At 51.6% G+C, this 21,224-nt stretch overlaps 1 protein-coding gene across 1 annotated transcript in view; it reads right to left on the bottom strand.

Annotated features, from left to right (window-relative positions):
* Positions 1–21,224, bottom strand: part of COL13A1 (collagen, type XIII, alpha 1) — a 153,570-nt gene that overhangs the window by 119,977 nt on the left and 12,369 nt on the right. The window contains exon 2 of the mRNA XM_010852216.1: positions 13,804–13,873. Coding sequence (XP_010850518.1) covers positions 13,804–13,873 — 70 coding nt within the window. The remainder of the gene's footprint in view (positions 1–13,803; positions 13,874–21,224) is intronic.

The following is a 21,224-nucleotide window of genomic DNA, read 5'->3' as shown; positions in this document are numbered from 1 at the left end:
AAGCGATGGGACCAGATGCCATGATCTTCGTTTTCTGAATGTTGAGCTTTAAGCCAACTTTTTCACTCTCCTCTTTCACTTTCATCAAGAGGCTTTTTAGTTCCTCTTCACTTTTTGCCATAAGGGTGGTGTCATCTGCATATCTGAGATTATTGATATTTCTCCCGGCAATCTTGATTCCAGCTTGTGTTTCTTCCAGTCCAGCGTTTCTCATGATGTACTCTGCATAGAAGTTAAATAAGCAGGGTGACAATATACAGCCTTGACGTATTTTCCTATTTGGAACCAGTCTGTTGTTCCATGTCCAGTTCTAACTGTTGCTTCCTGACCTGCATACAGATTTCTCAAGAGGCAGGTCAGGTGCTCTGGTATTCCCATTTCTTTCAGAATTTTCCACAGTTTATTGTGATCCACACAGTCAAAGGCTTTGGCATAGTCAATAAAGCACAAATAGATGCTTTTTCCATGATCCAGCGGATGTTGGCAATTTGATCTCTGGTTCCTCTGCCTTTTCTAAAACCAGCTTGAACATCAAGAAGTTCACGGTTCACGTATTGCTGAAGCCTGGCTTGGAGAATTTTGAGCATTATTTTACTAGCATGTGAGATGAGTGCAATTGTGCGGTAGTTTGAGAATTCTTTGGCATTGCCTTTCTTTGGGATTGGAAAACTGACCTTTTCCAGTCCTGTGGCCACTGCTGAGTTTTCCAAATTTGCTGACATATTCAGTGCAGCACTTTCACAGCATCATCTTTCAGGATTTGAAATAGCTCAACTGGAATTCCATCACTTCCACTAGCTTTGTTCGTAGTGATGCTTTCTAAGGCCCATTTGACTTCACATTCCAGGATGTCTGGCTCTAGGTGAGTGATCACACCCTCGTGATTATCTGGGTTGTGAAGATCTTTTTTGTACAGTTCTTCTGTGTATTCTTGCCACCTCTTCTTAATATCTTCTGCTTCTGTTAGGTCCATACCATTTCTGTCCTTTATCGAGCCCATCTTTGCATGACATGTTCCCTTGGTATCTCTGATTTTCTTGAAGAGATCCCTAGTCTTTCCCATTCTGGTTACGTGACAGGTAAAGTTTGCATCTGGGCTTCCCAGGTGGTTCAGTGGTAAAGGACCTGCCTGCCAATGCAGGAGATGCAAGAGACACAGGTTCGACCTCTGGGTTGGAAAGATCCCCTGGAGTAGGGCATGGCAACCCACTCCAGTATTTTTGCTGAGATAATCGTATGGACAGAGGAACTTGCTGGGCTAGAATCCATGGGGTTGCACAGAGCACTCATGACTGAGCATGCACACAAAGTTTGCATTGCTCAGAAGCTTCCCTTCAAAGAAAGGGTGGGACCCTGCCTCCCCCTCAAGGTAGCCTCTGATGTCCATTTGGTGTTGCGGTCTGGATCCGGCCACTGTAAGGAGGAGACGTGCCCCCTTCCATCCCTCCGCACCTGGTCAGGATCCAGGGTTAAGGTTGATCTCTCCCCACACCTTAAAGGCTCCTCACTCTCCTCTCTGAATGCACAGCTTGCCTTCCTGCTCCTTCCTCAGCCAAGCTGGGGAGCACTTGGCAGAAGCCAGGATTATAATTGTAAGAGTTGGGAGCCAGATTCTTCTAGAGTTGTACAGACTTTCCAGAGCAAGAGCACATGACTTCAAAAGAATAACATGATATAGATTTTTAAAAAATATCTCTGTGAACTGCCAGTGTTATTTCCCAGAGTCAGTGTACATTCAGTCCAGTGAGTCATCTGCCCCTTCCTCATCCCCACTCCCTGAGGTTAAAAACAGAACATCATGCTCCTGTCAACACCTCCAAGTTCCAATCAGCAAAGAGCAGAGCAGGGGGTGATGCAGTCAGGTACTGGGAACTAGAGCCACATGGAGACCCGCCGATCAGAACCAACGCCGGTGCACTGCTGAATGGGTGAAGCCACAGCAATGTCCCTGCGGCCACAGTGTGCAAACTCATGAGCACCTGAGGGAGAAGAAAGTCTCATTCCAGGAGGGCTGACACCAGCTTTTAAGTCTGAAGGGCGATGAAGGGGACATTCTGGGCCCCAAAGCCCTGGGGCACCCCTAGGTGTCCAGGAGGGAGTCTGGAGGTATGGCCAGGGGAGCCCCCTCCAGGCCAACATGCCAGGAACCCACTGCCCCCTGCCCTGTTCACGCTGCCCCCGGAAGCCCAGACCTCCCTGACCATGTGCCCGGCTACCCTGTGACAGTGCCTATAGCTATGTGGGGAGCTGGCATCCACTCAGCCCCCTGTACCTGCTGGGGGCGCTCCTGTGTCTCCACGCCAGGGTTCACGCATTTCCTCCCCTACTTGGGCTGGCTGAAGTGGCAGACCCCTCTGCTGGAGCCCCCTGCTGGTGCTTGACCCCCACGAACCACCCCCGCCCCCGGCCCAGGGTCTCCACTGGGCAGAGGTATCCATGTGCCAAGGAATGTGGTGACACAGGCACTGGACCCAGCTCCTCTCACTGCACCTCTGCCCACTGGGGACATTTCCCCCTTGCCTTGCCTACCATGTCTGCCACACACAAGCGGATGGCAAAGACGGGGGTGTGGGGAGGTGTGGGGGGGTGGGCGGGAAGAAGCGCTGGGCTGAGTTGGTGAAGTGAGCTGGAAAGAATGAGCAGGCAGGCCCAGGGCAGTCTTGCTGCCACTCAGCTACCTGAGGGTCAGACTCTCTGGGGATGCTTTTCTCCTTCCCTTCTGTGCCTGCCCAGCCCCCACCAACCTCGGCCTCACCCCCTCAGGCGGATCTGGGGGCCTCTCCTTCTCCTCACCAAGGAGCCCAGTGCAGCTGGGCTACTGGCTGTCTTCTAACCCCCGGGGTTAGTGACTCAGGACAAACGCCAGCTGTGCAGGCCATCGTCAACAGTGTTGATCCCTGCCTTGCTTGTGGCCCGCCTCACAGAGGTGACCCCAGGACTGCAGTTGGACTGCCCCATGCAGGGGACCCATCTGCCACTGTCTCCAGTAGGCCCACCCCTACTGGAGCCTGTGGACTCTGCAGCAGCCGCTGCTTTGCCTGTTCTTCCCTTTACCTGGACTCCCTTCACCTGAGCTCCTCTGAGCCTCCTGAGGACAGAGCATGGCATCAGTTTGTTGAGTGACTGAGTGAAAGTGACAGAGACAGAGGGAGGCAGAGCAAGTCTGCCTTCTGACACTGTTCTGGTTTGTTTGGAGTCAGACTATTTTAAAGATATATATATATATATTATTTTTCTTTTATGTGGACCATTTTAAAAGTCTTAATTGAATTTGCTATAACATTGCTTCTGGTTTTTTGTTTTGTTTTGTTTGCAGTATCTTAGCTCCCCAACCAGGGATCAAAGCTGCAACCCTGCATTGGAAGGTGGATTATTAACCACTGGACCACTCGGAAAGACCCTATACTTCTTAGGTTAAAATAATTCTGGTGCCAGCACATGCTAGTTCTGCGACCTTTGTCACATGACATAACCTCTTTGAGCCTCAGTCTTCTCATCTGTAAAGTGGAGATAACAGGAACTGCCACGTTAAGTAATTATGAGGATTAAATGAGATAAAGTGATAAAGAGCTTACACCAGTGCCTGGCACAGAGTAAGTCCTTGATACACATTGTTGCTATCATTATTAATTTATGTCCTCCAGCCTTATCCAATACTACTGCCCTGGACAAGAATTATGGCCATTGCCAAGTCCGCAGTTTGCTCCCAGGAAGTACTCACTCCCGTGGCTGGAGGAAGTCCGTCAGGACATAACTTCTGACAGTTTGTTTTAGGTCCCAACCCTGCCACTTCTTAGCCTTGTATCCTTGACAGATGTGCTCTGAGCTTCAAAGTCCTCATCTGGAAACGTGGTCATGTTGAGAGTCTTAATCTCAGAGAGAGGCTGGGAGGATGGAGTGAGGTGTGCAGGGTACGAAGCAGGCAGTCAGACAAGCTGCTGTCAGAGACCATCCAAGCTGACTTGATGGTGGACAGGAATCTGCTGGGGAGCAGCTGAGAGGCTGGTGGGGCTGAGAAGGAGTGGGGGCACCAGCCAGGGAGTGGGCGGCTGGGTGGCTCTAGGAAGAGCTGAGGGCTGTGTCCACATGTCAAGGTGTCTGACCTCCTAGTCTCTCATGCGGGCCACGGCCCTTCCCGTTTACTTCTCCTTTCCAGCAGAGCGGCACCGGCATTCTTTCAGCACCACTGCATTGGAAGCTTCACTGGGGGTCCCCCAGGACGGGGCGGGCAGAGGGGGACCCTCCACTGTGTGGGGGGCAGGGAGCCCCTGTGTCTCTGGCACACGTTGGGCCAGAGCTCACCCTGGGAGAGGCGACAACTCCCAGGACACAAAGTCTCCAGCAAGGCGCACCCTTGCCCTCGCTGCCCTGAGCAGTGGCCTTAGCGGCCAGACATCTGCCGGTACAGGTAAGGTCATAGAATCAGAGCTTCCTTCTCCCACCCCCGGGAGCCCTCCCAGGACTTCAGCACTTCTGCAGAAACATCCTGCATTCTTACCCCTCCCCCGCCAACCCCGGCCAGCTTATCCAAAATAGAGCCCTGGCCTTCCCTGACAGTGGTTGAAACTCTGTGCTTCCACTGCCGAGGGTACGGGTTCAATCCCTGGTCAGGGAACTAAGATCCCACATGCTTCATGGAGTGGCCAAAAATTAAAAAAAAACAAAAAGCAAAATAGAGCCCTACCTCTTTCCTCTCCACCCTACTCCCTTCTGTTCTGCCTTGTCCCTGAGTGCAAATGGGCCGGCATTGGAAGCCTTGGACTCTGTCTTCTAGCTGTAGACCTTGCACAGTCTCTGAACATCTCTGATCCTGTCTCCTCATCATTGAACTAGGGATTACCACAGCCCGACAGCCCAAAATGCTTGGTGGGAATATAAGTAATACTGTCCTAAGCTTGAGGTATAATGCCATCTGTTAGCAGAAATACATGCCAGGGTCGTCACTGGTTACCCGGGCTCAAGAGTTCAGCATGGCCTCGACCCCTGCTTTGCCTGCGCCTAACCAGAGGCCTACACTTGCCATTCTGCCTCTGCAGTCTCACCACCTCTCAACCTGTACCTCCTGATGTTCCGTGTCTGCAGGACTGGTGTTGCCTCTTCCTGGCTCCTCAGCACTAACTCTCCTCCCCCTGCAGCTCCGTTCAGCTGGCTCATGTCACACCATATCTGAGAAACCTACCATGCATCTTCAGCACGTCAGCCAACTCCCTCCATAGCCCATCTCCCCCATCCCGCCTTCCCGTCCTTTTCTCTTCCTCCATCCCTCCACACGAGCTTGCTATAGTCATTCTAGATTATTCCTCCCTTCCCACAGTGGGAAACACTGTCTCTACACTTGTATTACACGGTTTCTGTCACTCACCGTGTTCTTATAAAGGTTTTCATTTACTGACATCTCACTGGTCTTGCGAGGCCTGCCTCACATGCCACTTCTTCCAGGAAGCCTTTCCGGATTCCTCTCTTCAAAAGCATCACTCCCTCACTTTCCAAATGTGATGCTTATGCCTCTGTGGGCACTTACCTAACCCTGGACAAAGTGAGGTCCCCGTTTACCCTCAGTGGGCCAGTGTCCCCTCACTGATGCGGCCCACAGGCAGCCTGTTCACCTGATGCCAGCCCCTGTATGCCAGCTAATTTATTGCCCTACGTACTTTCCAAGGTAGTGTACTATAAAATTTTTAAATGTTTTATTTTTTGTGGTTTTCATGTATCATTTGTGTTTAAAGTATTATAAACCTTTTACAGTACAGTACTGTATAGCCGATTGTGTTAGTTGGGTACCTAAGCTAACTGTGCTTCACTTACGAACAAACTGGACTTAGGAACGTGCTCTTACGACATAACTCGTTCGTATGTGCGGGACTTAAGTGTAGCACTACTCAATATCCCAGGAGTCTCCTCTCTGCTACTGACAAATATTTAGGTTTTCTTTCCCTTTGGGCAGCGGCACACACAGTGCCGAGGTGGACCCCTTTGCCTCTTGTATGCACGTGTGAGTGTTTCTCTAGGGTGTGGCAAGAGCGGGGCGGCTTTCTACACTTGACCAGATACGGTTAAATTGTTCTTCACGGGTGTCCACCTCTCTTCACAAGTGAGGAAACTGAGACCCAGAGACAGGGCAGTGGCCTGCTTGGAGCTTTCAGGGTCCAGGACCTGTTCCCAGTCCAGGGCCCTTCTGGGCGCAGCACACTGCCTGTCCGGAACCCCCATTTCCTTATTTTTATTTCTCTACAAATCTCCGCGACCACCCGGGTGGGCGTTATCAGAGCCCATCTAGAAGAAACACATTATCAGCATCCTCCAGGCGGCCTGGGGGTCTGGGAGTGCTTTCGAGAGGAAATGGGGAAGAAATTAACTTTAGAGAATTCCCTGGGCGGCTCTAAACCTCCCGCTGAAGGTCTTGAGAGGGGAGGCGCTTCCAGGGGGCCGGGGCGGGTGGGGGGCAGTGTTTTCTTAGAGGGCAGCACCTGGATCCCGGCTGTGTGGGCCTTCCCAAGCCTGTTCCCTGATCCTCCCCTTCTCGTGAGGGCCAGGGGCTTCGGTGCCCTTTCTAAGGCCACAGCCAGCCCTCTTCTGGGACAACCTGGAGCTGAAAGAGGCCACAGAGACTCCAGGACCTGCCTTTGTCTGAAGCCCAGCATCCAGGCTTTATTGAACTAGTTGTCTAATAGCTAAAGCACAGCATTGCTGCTCTGGCTTGACTGCAGCTCCCTTCATCTACAGCCTCTCCATCCAAATGCCATCAGAGGAGTGGCAGCTGGGTGTCACGAGGGAGCCTGCTGGAAGACTGGCAGGAGGGGAGACTTGGGGGGTGGGCAGGTCACATTAGGGGTTTGGGCCTTTATACTGGAAGGGACAGAAAGCGCTGAAGGTTAAAGCCTAGTTAAAGCCTTGTTGTTTAGTCGCTAAGCTGTGCCCAGCTCTTTTGTGGCCCCATGGACTGTAGCCTGCTAGGCTCCTCTGTCCATGGGACTTTCCAGGCAAGAACACTGGAGTGGGTTGCTACTTCCTTCTCCAGGGGATCTTCCTGACCTCCAGGGGTTCAGGTATTGAACCTGAGCTGCCAGGGAAGCCGTAGGGTGATGCATTAAGTTTAAAAAAGACCATGCTGACTTCAGGCTTCCCTGGTGGCTCAGGTGATAAAGAATCCACCTGCAGTGCAGGAGATCTGGGTTCGATCCCTGGGTTGGGAAGATTCCCTGAAGGAGGGCATGGCAACCGACTCTAGTATTCTTGCCTGGAGAATCCCCATGGACAGAGGAGCCTGGCGGGCTGCAGTCCTTCGGGTCACACAAAGAGTGGGACATGACTGAGTAACTAAGCACAACAAGCACAGCACATGCTGACTTCTGGGTGACAGGGTATTGGAGGAGGCCTGTTAGGGGCTATCGCAGCAAGTCAGGTGAGAGATGGTGGCAGACCGATGATGGTGGTAGTGGAAGTGGAGGGACTGGCAGGGTGGTAACCTGAGACTTAGTGATCTAGGGGGTGGGAAAGAACAGGTAGTCTTCAGGTTGGCGCCCAAGTTCTGGCCTAGGTGTGCTAACGGCGCCATTCCCTAGGAGCAGGAATACTGGGAAAGGGCCGGGTGTGGGGAAGAGACATTGGCTTCAGCTGTGTGTCTTTTGAGGATGGGTGGCCTGGAACACATCCAGGGGGAGATATCAAGCAGGCTGCCTGGTGGCATTCACAGGCAGGGAAGGTTCTCCCTGGCGGGAAACCCACAAAGGCTCCTCTCACTGAGTAAGTGCCTCACACTGAGGACTGCACCTGTAGAATCTAAATCAAATCACTGACGCTCGTGGCCAAGGAGAAAGCTTCACAGGTGTACACATCTTGGTCTGTTTTCACTTCTCATTGGAAGACAAATGACTTGTCCCAGTAGGTGGTTTTGCCTGGATTATACATTGAGCACACACCAGGCAATATGTTACCATAGTAACTTAATAGCAGAACTAGGGTGGGAGAGAAAGATGGAAGGAACTGTGGGGATACTGTAGCAGGTCTGGAGGTAGAAATGGAGAACAAAGTTATAGAGGCAGCATGAGCAGATACACGCAGGTGAGACACTGGTATACAGGCAGGTGAACAGCCCGATTTTACTGAACAAAAAGGAGTACAGCACGTGGGATGCTGATCAGAGACTAGGCTAGAGAGAGAATGTGGACTTACCATTGGAGTGGGGGTGTTTACAAGCACTAGGCAACCATGGATACTTTCTGAGCAGAGGAGTGGAACTGACAGAACCCAGCCACCGATGGAGAGCAGTGGGCACGGGAAAGGGAGCATTGATGTTGCCACAAGAGGTTGGAGCCTGAGTGGGAGGTCAAACCTGCAAAGTCAGGAGGAGGAGGTGGGACGGGGGTGGGGAGAACGAAGCTGACTCAGCATGTGAAAGCAGAACAAGGGAGAGCCTGAACTGAATAGCGGGGTCTCTTCCCAGACTGGTCCTTAGGGATGTGTTTTAAAGAATAGCCAAAATGACTCAGAATTAACCATCAGTGATTGGCATGTAAAGCAGAGTTTCTTACAACAGTATTTCTTTAGTTTAAATGTTCTCCCTAACCATCAGCTCTTTAATCCTTTTCTTCACCAATGGCAGCAAGGAATATTTTGGTCTGAATTCTCCCTTTTCTGGGTTAGCCAAGTCTGACCTAAGGAGAACTGAAAAGAAACAGACAGGAGGTGATGGATCTGCTCTACTGCAGTCCAGTTTGGGATAGAAGCTCTGGTCATAGCTCTGATCTTGTAAACACCACGAGGCTCTTGTAGGTGAAATCTGGTGCCAGGACAGACAGGGCCAGGCTAGACAAAAGAAAGACTTCAGGACATGTGGATGCCAGCCCTCAGCACCTATGGAAAATAACCAAGCCCGAGAGGCAGTTTCAACCTCAACACAAATAGCAGCACATGAGAAAATAAAGTTCTGTCCACAGAATCACAGACTGTGTTGCTGGAAGGGGTTTCTCTGCCTTCCACATCCTTGCTAGTTTGGGCTCCAGAATGTGAATTGTACCAGGTCACATCACCATGTCCCCAAACTTTCTCTGACACTACATCTTACTCTCTGTGGGTAACAAAGCCAGGACACAGACCTCACTGCCTACGACTCCTATACCCATGCCAGACATCGTTAAATGACCTCCACACTTTCTGCTGGGCCTGGATGCAGCCTCGGGATCTAACTCAGCACAGTCTTGCAGGCAGACATTACCAATCAACTACCATCCTCAGGATGACAATCGTTTGCCTCCCATTGAACAGAGAGAGCCAGAATGCCTCACCCTGTCTCTCTGTTGTCTTTTTCCACCTGTGTTTCCCATCACTACTTCTATGCTCTGGCTTCCCTCAACTGCTTGCCGTTTCTAAACAGACATGTCTTTTTCTCACTCCTTGAGTCTTTGTCCATGCCATGACTCAGCCTGGAATGCCCTCTGTGCAGACTATTAGTGCTTCCCCAGGACATGCTCTCCCATAACAATAAATCTGTGTCTGGGCACACAGCCGCCCAGCATTAAACACTGCCCAGCCTCCCCTGGACCAGAAGGCAACCATGTGCTAAGTGTTGGCCAATGAGATATGAAGGGAAGTGATGCATTTTTAACTATTTCCCCAAGTTTTGCCTTTAAGGGTTTGGGCATATACTCTCCTGGGCCCCTTCCCTTTCACAATGGCCATTTGATGGTGAGAACAAAGCAGTGCCAGCGGCCCAGAGACAGAAGCCACATGATGAAGATGGGAGGCCAGCCTTCCAGCCAGGACCACCATCCCCTGGCTGCTAGGGAAGAGTCATCCTCCTCCACCTCGTTGAAATCTCTGTATTTGGTGGGGGAGTGTGGGGAGGGTGTCTTCGGTTATGGTGGCAGCTGAGTCTGTACTTTATGTGTCCTCCCATCTGCTTCTTGTTCTTTACAACCACCTTCCAGCACCACCTCCTCAGTGGAGTCTTCCCAGAGCCCCAGGCTCCTCTGGGATCCCCCACACTTCATGCACACCTCCCGCTGGCAGTCCTAAACCGCAGGATGTCTGTGGCCCCTCCCACCATCCCGGCCGAAGGCAACTTCTCTCTCCTCCATCCCTCCCCTGGACCAGTGCTGGTGATGGCGTGAATGCCCAAACCTGATCGTATCACTCACTTGCCCCTGCTCCTAAAGTGCAGACCTCTCAGTCTGGTGGTCAACATGTGACTCTGACCTACTCTGAGCCTTAGAGATGAGGCCCAGCCTGTGAAGTGATCTGATCCAGAGGCTCAGCTGGTCACAGCTCCCTCTGTGTATGTGTGTGACCACGGACTGTCCCACCCGCTGCCCGCCCCGCCCAGCCCCAGCGTGGCGGGTCTCAAGTAGCTGCTTCCTTGCTGACTGGAGCCTATATTGTCCTGCTCCTGGTTTGTTACTGAGAACAGGGACAGAGAAAGGGGAGTTTGCCTGAGCTATGTATTCTTCTCAAGTGGCCCAGGAAGTCCCACGGCCTTTATATCTGTTCCTGAGACCCTCCTCCTGTCCCACCAGGCAATATGGTTTGCAAATTGTCCACACCTATTCCTCTGAACTTCTGGCCACTGTGACCTTTCTAACAAGGCTCGACCTCTGGCATCCCGTCCCAGGCTGCAGGCCCATCACTCCCGGGGCAACCAGTACACGCAGCTCAGAAGCAGGATGCGGCCAGATCTCAGGCAGCAGATGGCTATTTTGGGACAGGGAGGATCCTGGGAGGATGCTGGCGAGGTCAGAGTAGGAAGGGAAAGAGGTGGCTTTTCTGCCCATGATTGTGTGTCCCAAGCCCTCTCTGGATGCCGCCCAGGGGCCCGAGGCTGCCACAAGGAAGAACACACCCACCGCAGGGCTCCAGCCTCGGCCCGGCTGGCCACAGAGGCAAACTGAAGGCAGGCACAGGTCTGGGGCTCCAAATCCTGTGGCCATAGTGGGCAGAGGGAGTGTGTGCTTGTTTGTTGTGTCCTAACAGCAAGTGACTTCGGCATCAGGCAAGACACCGAGGGGTCTCGGAGCATAGAAGGTGTCAAAAACCAACCCGAGGTCAGATGGAGAACACCAGAAAGAATCTAATCATCCAGGAATGATAATTGATAATAATTTAGTGAATATTCACTGAGCATTTACTATATGTGGAGCACAATATTAGATACTGGCAAAAAAAAAAGTGAATGTTTTGCCTTGTATGTGACACTTGACAATTACGTAAGTCCTCGTCTGCAAGTATCAGGAGACTAAAAGTGGTTGTAAAGTGGTTTATAAACTCTGACCCTAAGGAAATAGTCGGAGAGGCATGATTCAGGTACAAAGATGAGAGCGGTATTCTACTGACTATGGGAACTGCAGACATTTCAGAATGCCAGAACTCCATTGTGCCAGCTTCCAGTGTTCTGGGGAAGGTCATCTGTCCACGTCAAGTGTTCAGTACTGTGCCGGGCACAGCCTGGCTGCCCAGTGAGGGGCAGGGGCAGTGACTAGTATTACTCAGCACAGGTTGGCCACGTGGCCCAGGCTTGCGTGCAGAGGAGATACGTTTACCACGGGGTGGGAAGCCTCAGGTCGGGCAGGGGGACAGGTCCAGGGACTGAGTGGGACCCAGCCTGTCCTAGGAGATGGATTGTATTCTGAAGTTCTGCTGTCCGAGACACCTCTATGCAGCCCTCACATCCTTCTCTACTGACTCTCCAAAAAGCTGGGAACACACCTTACTCTCCTTCTGATTTTGCCTCAGTTCGGGGCCTTTAAATGCTCCTGGTGTTGCCCACCTGGCTCTGATCTGTACTTTGGGCCAAACTGCCCTCTAGGGACTTTCCCAACACTCAGGACACCCCCTGAACATGTCCCTGCTCACTCTCCTCCCATCTCCTGGCCGAATCAGTCCCTACTGGGGACCCTTCCCACAAGGACCTGCGTACGCCCTTCCTCTCTCCAGAATCCCTGAGCCACTCACGCTGCGTCACGGCTTCCTCCTCACCAGCCAAGAGCTGAAGCAGTACTCTTCTAGATTCTTCCTCCCTCCTGTGGCATCCCTTCCTAGCTCCCAGCTTCCCAGGACCACCTGAGCCGGACCCTCCCAAGCACAGAATGGATCCCTCTTGGTTAAGTCCCCACTTTGACGGCAGGCAGGATATGAGACACCCTATCAGGCACAGAAGGGAAACAGCCAAGCCTCTTTCTGCCTGTAAATGTGCCTCTGACACCAGGACACAGTGTCTGATAAGGATTTCAGTGATCTTTAAAGTGCTAGAGGAATTGAACAGAAAAAAAACCAAAAAACTAGTAGTTCTAACTAGGAATCAGGAAAGCGCTAAGTACTCTCCACGGAACTCTCTGAACCTCTGCCACATGCCTGCAAGATGAGTATTACCCACATTTCTCAGACAAGACCATCGGGGCAGAGAGAGGTTAATAACTCCCTTGAAGATCACACAGCTGGTAAATATCAGAGCTGGAATCCAAATCTCTATGTTCCCTGGCTCCAAATCTCCTGCCATTCACCAGCTTTCTGTAGTTCAAGCAAGAACAATTGCAACTGACCAGGAATTATGAGGATGACAGACACCATGATCTGCAATCTGGGCTGCCTCAGAAACCCCAATGCACACAGTCGCTCTGCCCAGGCCCCGTCAACACAGCCTCATCTTCATCTCATCTCATTAATCTTGGCATTCTCTTCCCAAAAGCTATCCCAGATCCCAGGGCTCAATCTCCGGGGCCCCAAGGGAGGGAAGGCGCTTCCCAGGGCTCCTGGACACCCTTTTAATTAACCCAGACGACCCTCTTCTGACTGAGGCCAGCTGAAGCCCGTCACGGTCTCACCAGCTCCCATGCCACCTGAACTGTGACTCCCAGCTGTGACTCAGCCCATTCACCCGCAAGCAAACGTGGTCTCTCCATTTCCCACAAGCTCAGCATCTGTTGGCTGCTCCTCCCTGGCTTGGGACCCATGAGTGCCAGCTCCTCAGCCCCTGTGCCCAGCGGAGGGCCTGCCAGAGCACCCAGGGAGTATCCTGCTACAGTGGGCATCTAGGCGCCTGACTCTGAGCCAGCAGAGACCTGGAGCAGGGTGAACCCTCTGCAGTTCCTTGCAAGTGTTACCTGCCTCACACACCCTTGTTTGGAGCCTCCTCCCTTACCCCCAAAGGGGTGCTGCCCATTCCAGTTACTCATGGGGATAATGAAACTTGCCCATCTGTCATTTTCGTAGCTTAACAACAATGGTGGGCAACCTGGAAAAGTCTTCATGGACCATGACTCGGAATCCACATTAGATTGGTTAGCTTGATCACACCACATCACCCAGCAACCTCAACCTTGTTGGTGAGTGTGTGTGTGCGTGTGTAGCCTAGACACCAGATAGTGAACACACAGCCCCCTAAGCAACCTAGGTGGGACCGGCAAAGGTTTTCAATCATGGGGTAATTCATTCATTTGGGAATAAGTGTCTTTGAACTGATTCTATCGGGCGCAGGTGAATCAGAGGAGCTGGGTCCCTGTCTTCAGGGGCTTCTTTCAACTCTGGGCGACATTGCAGAATTTGCCATTTTCATTATCATATATGATCTCATAGCCTGGTGTGCACAGTATCTGGCCCATCGAAGAGTTGAGGAATAAATGAAGCTTGAATAAGTAAATGAATGATGGATGGGGATGGGGGGCCAATCAATGGGAACACGGGAGGCGAACATCGCAGACTGTCATTCCCATTTTCCAAATGAAAAGCGACGCTCTGAACAGAGTGTGGTCTGGCCACTGAGAGGGCCTCTGGTATGTGTCCCTGTCCTTGTCACCCCTGCATAGGGCTCCTTACCTGGCGGGCAGTGACATCCTGGGGATGTCTTCAGGGTCTCCCGGCGCCTCCGTGAGTGGAGCTTCCATTTCTGCACGAGGAGACAGAGAAGAGGGGTCACTGGGGGTTGTAAATGCCAAGCCCTGGAAAGCAACTAGGGATTGAGGGGAGGGGAGGGGGCTAGGGAGGGGGATGGGGGACAGGGGTCTGGCAGGGGCACTGATCCTGGATCAAACACTGGCCACCAGGCATCTGGGTAATCAGAAGCAGGTGGAGAGGCCCCATCTCAGTCACCTCGGGGTCTGATGTCTTTGGAGAGCTCTGAAGAATATTAACTTGAGCACAAGACCCTGTAAAGCAGTTTGGCCTTCCTGCACCCGACAATCATGAGCACAACAACCTGCGCTTCTCGGCTTTCTGCTAATTGCTTCCTGTCTACTTCTGAGTGTCTATGCATCCCGGGGGCAGGGACAGTGACCCCTGTTCTTCTGGTGTCACTCACAGAGCCAGACACAGGCAGGACCACTGTCCCTCCATCAGACCCCTTCCTCATCAGCTTCCTTACCCTTCAGCCAATCTGGAAGGCACCAAAGACGTGGCAACAAGCAGACTGAGATGCCTGCCCAAGGAGCTGCCACTTCCGTGGAGATGAAAGGACGACACATACACAGCTGCCAGTCCAGACACCTGGAAAGGGCAGGTGCTGAGCACCCTCATCCTCGCCACCACCAAGGGAGGGAGCTGGAGGGGAAGCCAGAGGTTAACAGGTATGCTCTGGGGCCAGACTGCTGGACTCGTGGCCTTTCTCAGACCCTGAGCTGTTAACAGTTCCGACCTCATAGGTTACTGAGAGGATCAAAGAGTTTGCTGCATAGAAAGAAAGGTGCCTGATCCCCAGGAGGCATCAGTTAGTGTTAGCTATGATTACACTTTCATGGCAAATAGAAGGGGAAGAAGTGGAAGCAGTGACAGACTTTATTTTCTTGGGCTCCAGAATCACTGTGGATGGTGACTGCAGCCATGAAATTAAAAGACACTTGCTCCTTGGATGCAATACCATGACAAACCTAGACAGCATATTAAAAAGCAGAGAAATCACTTTCCTGACAAAGGTCTGTATAGTCAAAGCTATGGTTTTTCCAGTAGTCATGTACAGATGTGAGAGTCGGACCGTAAAGAAGGCTGTGTGCTGAAAAATCGATGCTTTCAAACTGTGGTGCTGGAGAAGACTCTTGAGAGTCCCTTGGACAGCAAGGAGATCAAACCAAGTCAATCCTAAAGAAAACCAACCCTGAATATTCGTTGAAAGGACTGATGCTGAAGCTGAAGCTCCAAAACTTTGGCCACCTGATGTGAAGAGCCAACTCACTAGAAAAGACGCTGATGCTAGGAAAGATTGAAGACAAAGGAGAAGAGCGTGGCAGAGGATGAGATGTTTGGATAGCATCACCAACTCAATGGACATGAATCTGAGCAACTCTAGCTGATAGTACAGGACAGAGGAGCCTGGAGGGCTACAATCCACAGGATCGCAAAGGGTCAGACACGACTTAGCAACTGAGCAACAACAATAATTACATTCCTTTTATAGGTAAGGGACCTGGGCTCAGAGAGGAGGCTGACCTGTCAAAACCATGGTGGAGGAAGGCTGAGATCTGGACCCGTTTCTCTGCGGCTAGGACTGCAGTTAGAAGCCAGTAGCCCCAGAGTCAAATTGGCCCCTAGATATATTTTATTTGGTTCCAAAGTGATTTTTGTTCAATGAATTTGTCACCAATCTTTTGAAGAGGCTGATTTCACACGAAAGTCCGTGTTTCTAACTTCCTTTGAACAAACTGGAAGATCTAGCCACCCGGGGCCTCTACTGCGTGGCTGGCTGTGACTGACCGTCCTGTGCACTGTGGTCCCCACTCCAACGCGCTGACCGGTTATGATGCCAGCTGGCTCCTCATAAGCGTCTCCCCAGCACTGGCCTCCTCCCTGTTGTGCAGTTCTGCCACTCAGGGAGAGGGTAAAGGAAGTCACCTGGAAGGTGTCGTAGGTTTGGTGTCACCTCTAGTTTGGCGGTGGAGACAGAAGGTCAGGAAATCTTCCCAAGGATTCCCGTCAAACTAATGTCTGCTGAGCCCCCACTGTGTACTGGCACTGAGCTGGGTGCTTTCACACAGGGAATCTCATCTAGTTTTCATAATCAAACTCTGCGTGCATGCTAAGTTGCTTCAGTAGTGTCCGACTTTGCAACACTATGGAATGTAGCCCGCCAGACTCCTCTGTCCATGGGATTCTCCAGGCAAGAACACTGGAGTGGGTTGCCATGCCCTTCTCCAGGGGATCTTCCCAACCCAGAGATCAAACCCAGGTCTCCTGCATTGCAGGAGGATTCTTTACCTTCTGATCCACCAGGGAAGCCAAATAGTGATCACATTTCTTGATGAAGGAAAGTAGGCTCAGACAGACCAAGTGACTTGAACTTGGACTGGTATGTGGTGGATATGGGATGAGAACTCAGGCCTTTTGATGCAAAGTCTACTACATGCTGATGTATACACATTCCCTTGGCGGAGGGAGCTCAGCCCCCGTGTGCGTATGTGTATGTGTGTGTGTGTGTGTTGGGGTAGAGACACGCTGTGTTGAAGGGGAGGGCAGAAGAGGACAGGAGGTCAATGCATATAGGAGGAGAAAGGCAGGAACAGCCCTAAGGGGAGCCCCTCACTCAGAAAGGGAGGCTGGCACACAAATACTGGGTAGATGAACACTGAGGTGGGCACAGAGTGGCCACTGGGAAAATCGAGGACATCCCAGAATGAGGTCTGGAGGAAGGCCCTGTGATGCCCAGCTCTGAACCCAGCTCACTAGCACCACTTTTCAGAAAGGGACTGTGCATACCCACTTCCACATCCCTTCCCACCAAGAGAAGGCTCTCCAAGGGGATTCTCTGTGGCTGTGCGTGGCACACAAGTGGGTGTGTGACCCAACTCTGCTAAATGAAGGAGCTGGTCAATGGCTAACAAGCCATTGACTGAGTGTGCAGCATTTTGGCTATAGGTTGCAACCATTAGGACTGTCACTCATTCAATAACTGCAAGATGCCAAGCACAGGTTGGACCCTGGGGATGGAGCGAGCAGCCCAAGGTGGACAGGAGCCCTGCCCTCCTGGGTTCACCTTCCAGTGAAGGAGACGATGAACAGAGAAGCAGATGAATGTATAACCCAGGCGGTGATAAGTGCTATAGAGAAAACTAAACCAGGGTAAGGAGACAGAGAGTGACAGAAGGTGGTATTGTAAACTCAGGGTTCAGAGTTCTTTCTGTGCAGGGCACGTTTGAGAAGAGAGAACTGGCTGAAGTAAGGAAATGAGTCAGGAAGTGATCTGGAGGAAGTGTGTTCCAGGCAGAAGGAACAGCAGAAGCTCAGAGACAGGGCTGCGTGTGGAATTTTCAAGGAAGAGGAGAAGGGACAGTGTGGCAGGAGTGACTCGGGCAAGGAAGGAAGGATAGGAATGTGGTGGGAAAGGCAGATCATTGGGGTGCTGGCAAAGGCATTGAAATTTAGGACACAGATTCGTGACATTTCCACAGCTTCTTGACAGCCATAAAACTCCAGAGCTAGTACAGACGCTGTGGTGAGCCATCCAGCTCTCGCGGTCAGGCTCATCCTGAGCTGTGGGGTACAGTGGCTGCTGACAGCTCAGCCCCTCTCTAGGAACCACTCTCAGCTGAAGGAGCTGCCTTGACCAGGGTCATATCCATGCTCCCCAGCAAGGCAGGCCACAAACAGCCCCATTTAATAATAAAGGAAACTGAGACTCAGAGAGAAAAGGGGATTGCTTTGAACAGGGAAGCCACAGAGGGATTAAATTCCAGGTCCTCCACCTTCAAGTTCAATGTTGTGGTGGTGTTGCTGTTCAGTCACTAAGTCATGTTGGACTCTTTTCGACCCCATGGACTGTAGCCCACCAGCCTCCTCTGGATCCCCAGGCAAGAATACTGGAGTGGGTTGCTATTTCCTCCTCCAGGGGGTCTTCCTGACCCAGGGATCAAATCTGTGTCTCTCACGTCTACCTGCATTGGCAGGAGGATTCTTTACTGCTGAGCTAACCAGCGAAGCCAGGTTCAATACTTTGGTTCAATTCATCCAGTATATATGGCTACTGCTCCTTAGTCGCTTCAGTCGTGTCTGACTCTGTGTGACCCTATGGACTGCAGCCTGCCAGGTTTCTCTGTCCACGGGATTCTGTAGGAAACAATACTTGAGTGTGTTGCCATGCCCTTCTTCAGGGGATCTTCCCGATCCAGGGATCGAACCCAGGTCTCCTTCACTGCAGGCAGACTCTTAACCGCTGGGCCCCCAGGAAAGCCCTGGTTCAAAACTTTGGTTCAATTCATCCTGTACATATGGAGCTCCTACTAATTGCAAGACTACAAAACAGAGCACAAGACAGTCCCCATCACCAAAGGAGTTTGAACTTTATGTGGGGGACACGTGTTGAGTAGTGTCCAGCTGGTTGCAGACTTTGAGACCTGAGTGGGTGACGGGGGTTCTGTGCCCGGGTAAGGGTTTGGCCCAAGGCAGCCAACCAAGGGCCTGAAGCAGAGGAAGCATGTGGTCAAATCTGGGTGGTCTGACAGCATGTTGAGAAAGACCAGGACAGTGAGAAGGTTGGAGGCTGAGGTTCCTCTCTGGAGGCTGTCAGTCACGCATCCAACAGAGAGACACTGGAGGTCGTGTTTATGGCCTGGCAGCTTGATAGAGAGCGGCGGATGAAGGGAAGGGGGTACACAGGAGAAGGAATGGACAGGGCACAGGATGAACTTGGTGTGGGGGTAGGGCCTGGCCTCAGCAAACATTTTCTGTGAAGGGCCAGTTACTAAATATCTGAGGCTGTGTAAGCCATACGACCTCTGTCACAACCACTCAGCTATACTGTGTAGGTGAAAGACAAAATAAGCACGGCCGTGTTACCATAAAAACGGATTTACTAAAACAGCCTTCCAATGGGATTCAGTGCTTATTTGCTCACCTCTGATACAATCTTTATGCAAACATGCTGTTCTTCCTCCCATCATAAAAAAAAAGAAAAGAAATGAAAAATCCTCATGGACTCTACTTAGCTCTTTTCCTAGAAAAACTCCCTGATGGAGGGTGTCTTCCCTGCTCTCCCCTGGACCACTCCTACCAGGCTCTTAGCCTCTTTCCTGGCTTGATCTCCAGGAGGCCTTTCTGTAATAGCTTTGCTAGCCTTCCTCCTTGTTTCATTTTCTCCTTCCAATTTTGTTGTCGTTGTCATTGTCTTATTTAGCTTACTTATTGCTTCCCCTTTCCTTAGAAGGCAAGCTATACAAGGACATGAATATTTTGATCTGTTCCATTCATTGCTATTAATATATTCTCAGTGCTTACAGCATGGCCCGGCGGCACATGATAGGTGGTCAGTAAACACGTGTTGCTCAGGAGATCTCATGTAGTTCTAGATTTCTGATCTGTCTTGTAAATGGGAGGATGGCTGCCCCTTTCAGGTGGGCATGTGCTATCCAGACCACCACAGTACCCTCCCCCTGGCCTGCCTCACTGCCTTAGGCCACTAGCCTGGCCCCCCCTAGGCATCTGAGTTTGAGACTCTTGGTTTGAAATCCCCATGCTGAGGCTCTGGGGCAGGTGTAAAACTTACAGAGTCCCTGGGGTGGACCCCCAGCCGCCCTGGACAGAGAAGCCTTCCTGCTTCACCCGTTGGCAGCCAGGGCCTCCTGGAATGCCCCTCATGGCCAGAGCTGAAATACCACCTGCCTGATCATTGCAGCTATTAAAATGCCTGTATCAGTATCAAAGGGAAAATGCCAAGTGGCCACTCGCTCTCCCCAGAGAATGCAGCTCCGGTCTGGCCTGGGGTTTAGGGCCCGTTCCCTCCCTGAGCCCAGCCCCAGGGCTCTTAAAGGGATCAGGCTCCGCCTGGGCCTTTGTAATACATGGGTGTGTCCATGTAATACATGGTGTGAGGGAGGGAGCCCAGAACAGAGGCCAGGTGAGCTCCGAATTCCATAATAGTCATGACCTTGAGCCTGGCACCTCTCCCCAGAGAATCTGCAAAATGGGGATATTAGCCACCTGCCAGGAGACCCAGGTTTGATTCCTGGGTCAGGGAGATCTCTTGGAGAAGGGAATGTCAACCCACTCCAGTACTCTTGCCTGGAAAATCCCACGGACAGAGGAGCCTACAATCCACGGGGTCGCAAAGAGTTGGACATGATCGAGCAACAGTAACCTCTCAAGTGTTGCTGTGGGAAGTGCCTTGGAAACCAAGAAGTATTTAACAGGTAGACTTATTAAATAGGAGTAATATTAATAGTAATAGCTATCCGTATGGAGCTGTATATACCAGGCACTCTGCTAAGTGCTTTAGCATCTAATAATTAATTTTTGATATTAGTGTATGACTCCCATGAAAACCCACTTGCCCTTGGAGGCTGCAATGGGATTCTATTTGGGGTTAGCGCATGCCCCAACCACCTCACCACCACCACCACCCTGCCAAAATATCACTCTGTATGGAGCATGTGGTGTTGATACAGACTGGAGCTACCTTTGGGACTGTTAGGACCTTGGGGTCTAGTCCCAACATTCCCACTAACTGCAAAGCAAGAGGTGTTACCCCTCTGGGCCTTGGTTTCCTCATCCATAGAACAGGAATACTATTAGATACCACTGGACTACACAGGACAGCTGGAGGGATAAGATGAAATGAGACCAGAAAATCGAAAGAGGGCTCCAGATGTGCAGAAGGGCGAACACCTGCTATGCCGGCCTGTTTTTCTTAGTGACCAGATGACCACTTCTCTCTTGAGCTGATGCCAGGCCTGCCTCCTCCCACCTGCCACAGTGAGGCTGGCCTGACCTCATGTACTGCTGCCGACACGTGGTCTTACCCCTCCACCTCCTGGGAAAATCAGACCCCTTCTTCCTACAAGGGGGAGGGTGAGTGAGGGACCTGTCTGCCGCCCTGCCTTTTGACCACAAGAACGAGAAGCTGAAAGAAGGATTTGCCCATTGAAATGACCAGGCTGGGCAAAGCTCTGTGCCAGCATCTGATTACAATGCCTGGCACAGAGTGCGTGCACCATCCTAGCTGCTGGAGCATTCTCCTTACCTCATGCTATAGCTGCTATGGGGCTGGTGCCCTGCTGGAGACTTGAGGCGGCCCTTTGAGGGCAGGGCCTGGTCCAGTGTCACTGATCCACACTCGAACCAAATTACTTACTTTTAGGCCTGCCTCCCCCACCCCCGAGGATCCATCCCTGTGGTCCCATGTGGGCTGTGGCCTTTTCAGATAGAAAAGAGGGCTGCTGCTGCTGCTGCTGCTAAGTCACTTCAGTCGTGTCTGACTCTGTGCGACCCCATAGATGGCAGCCCACCAGGCTCCCCCGTCCCTGGGATTCTCCAGGCAAGAA

The sequence above is a fragment of the Bison bison genome, unplaced genomic scaffold, assembly GCF_000754665.1.
Source record: "Bison bison bison isolate TAMUID 2011002044 unplaced genomic scaffold, Bison_UMD1.0 scf7180017864309, whole genome shotgun sequence".
NCBI lineage: Eukaryota > Metazoa > Chordata > Mammalia > Artiodactyla > Bovidae > Bison > Bison bison.
The sequence above is the reverse complement of the archived record's forward strand: the minus strand, read 5'-3'. Positions and strand labels throughout refer to the sequence as shown.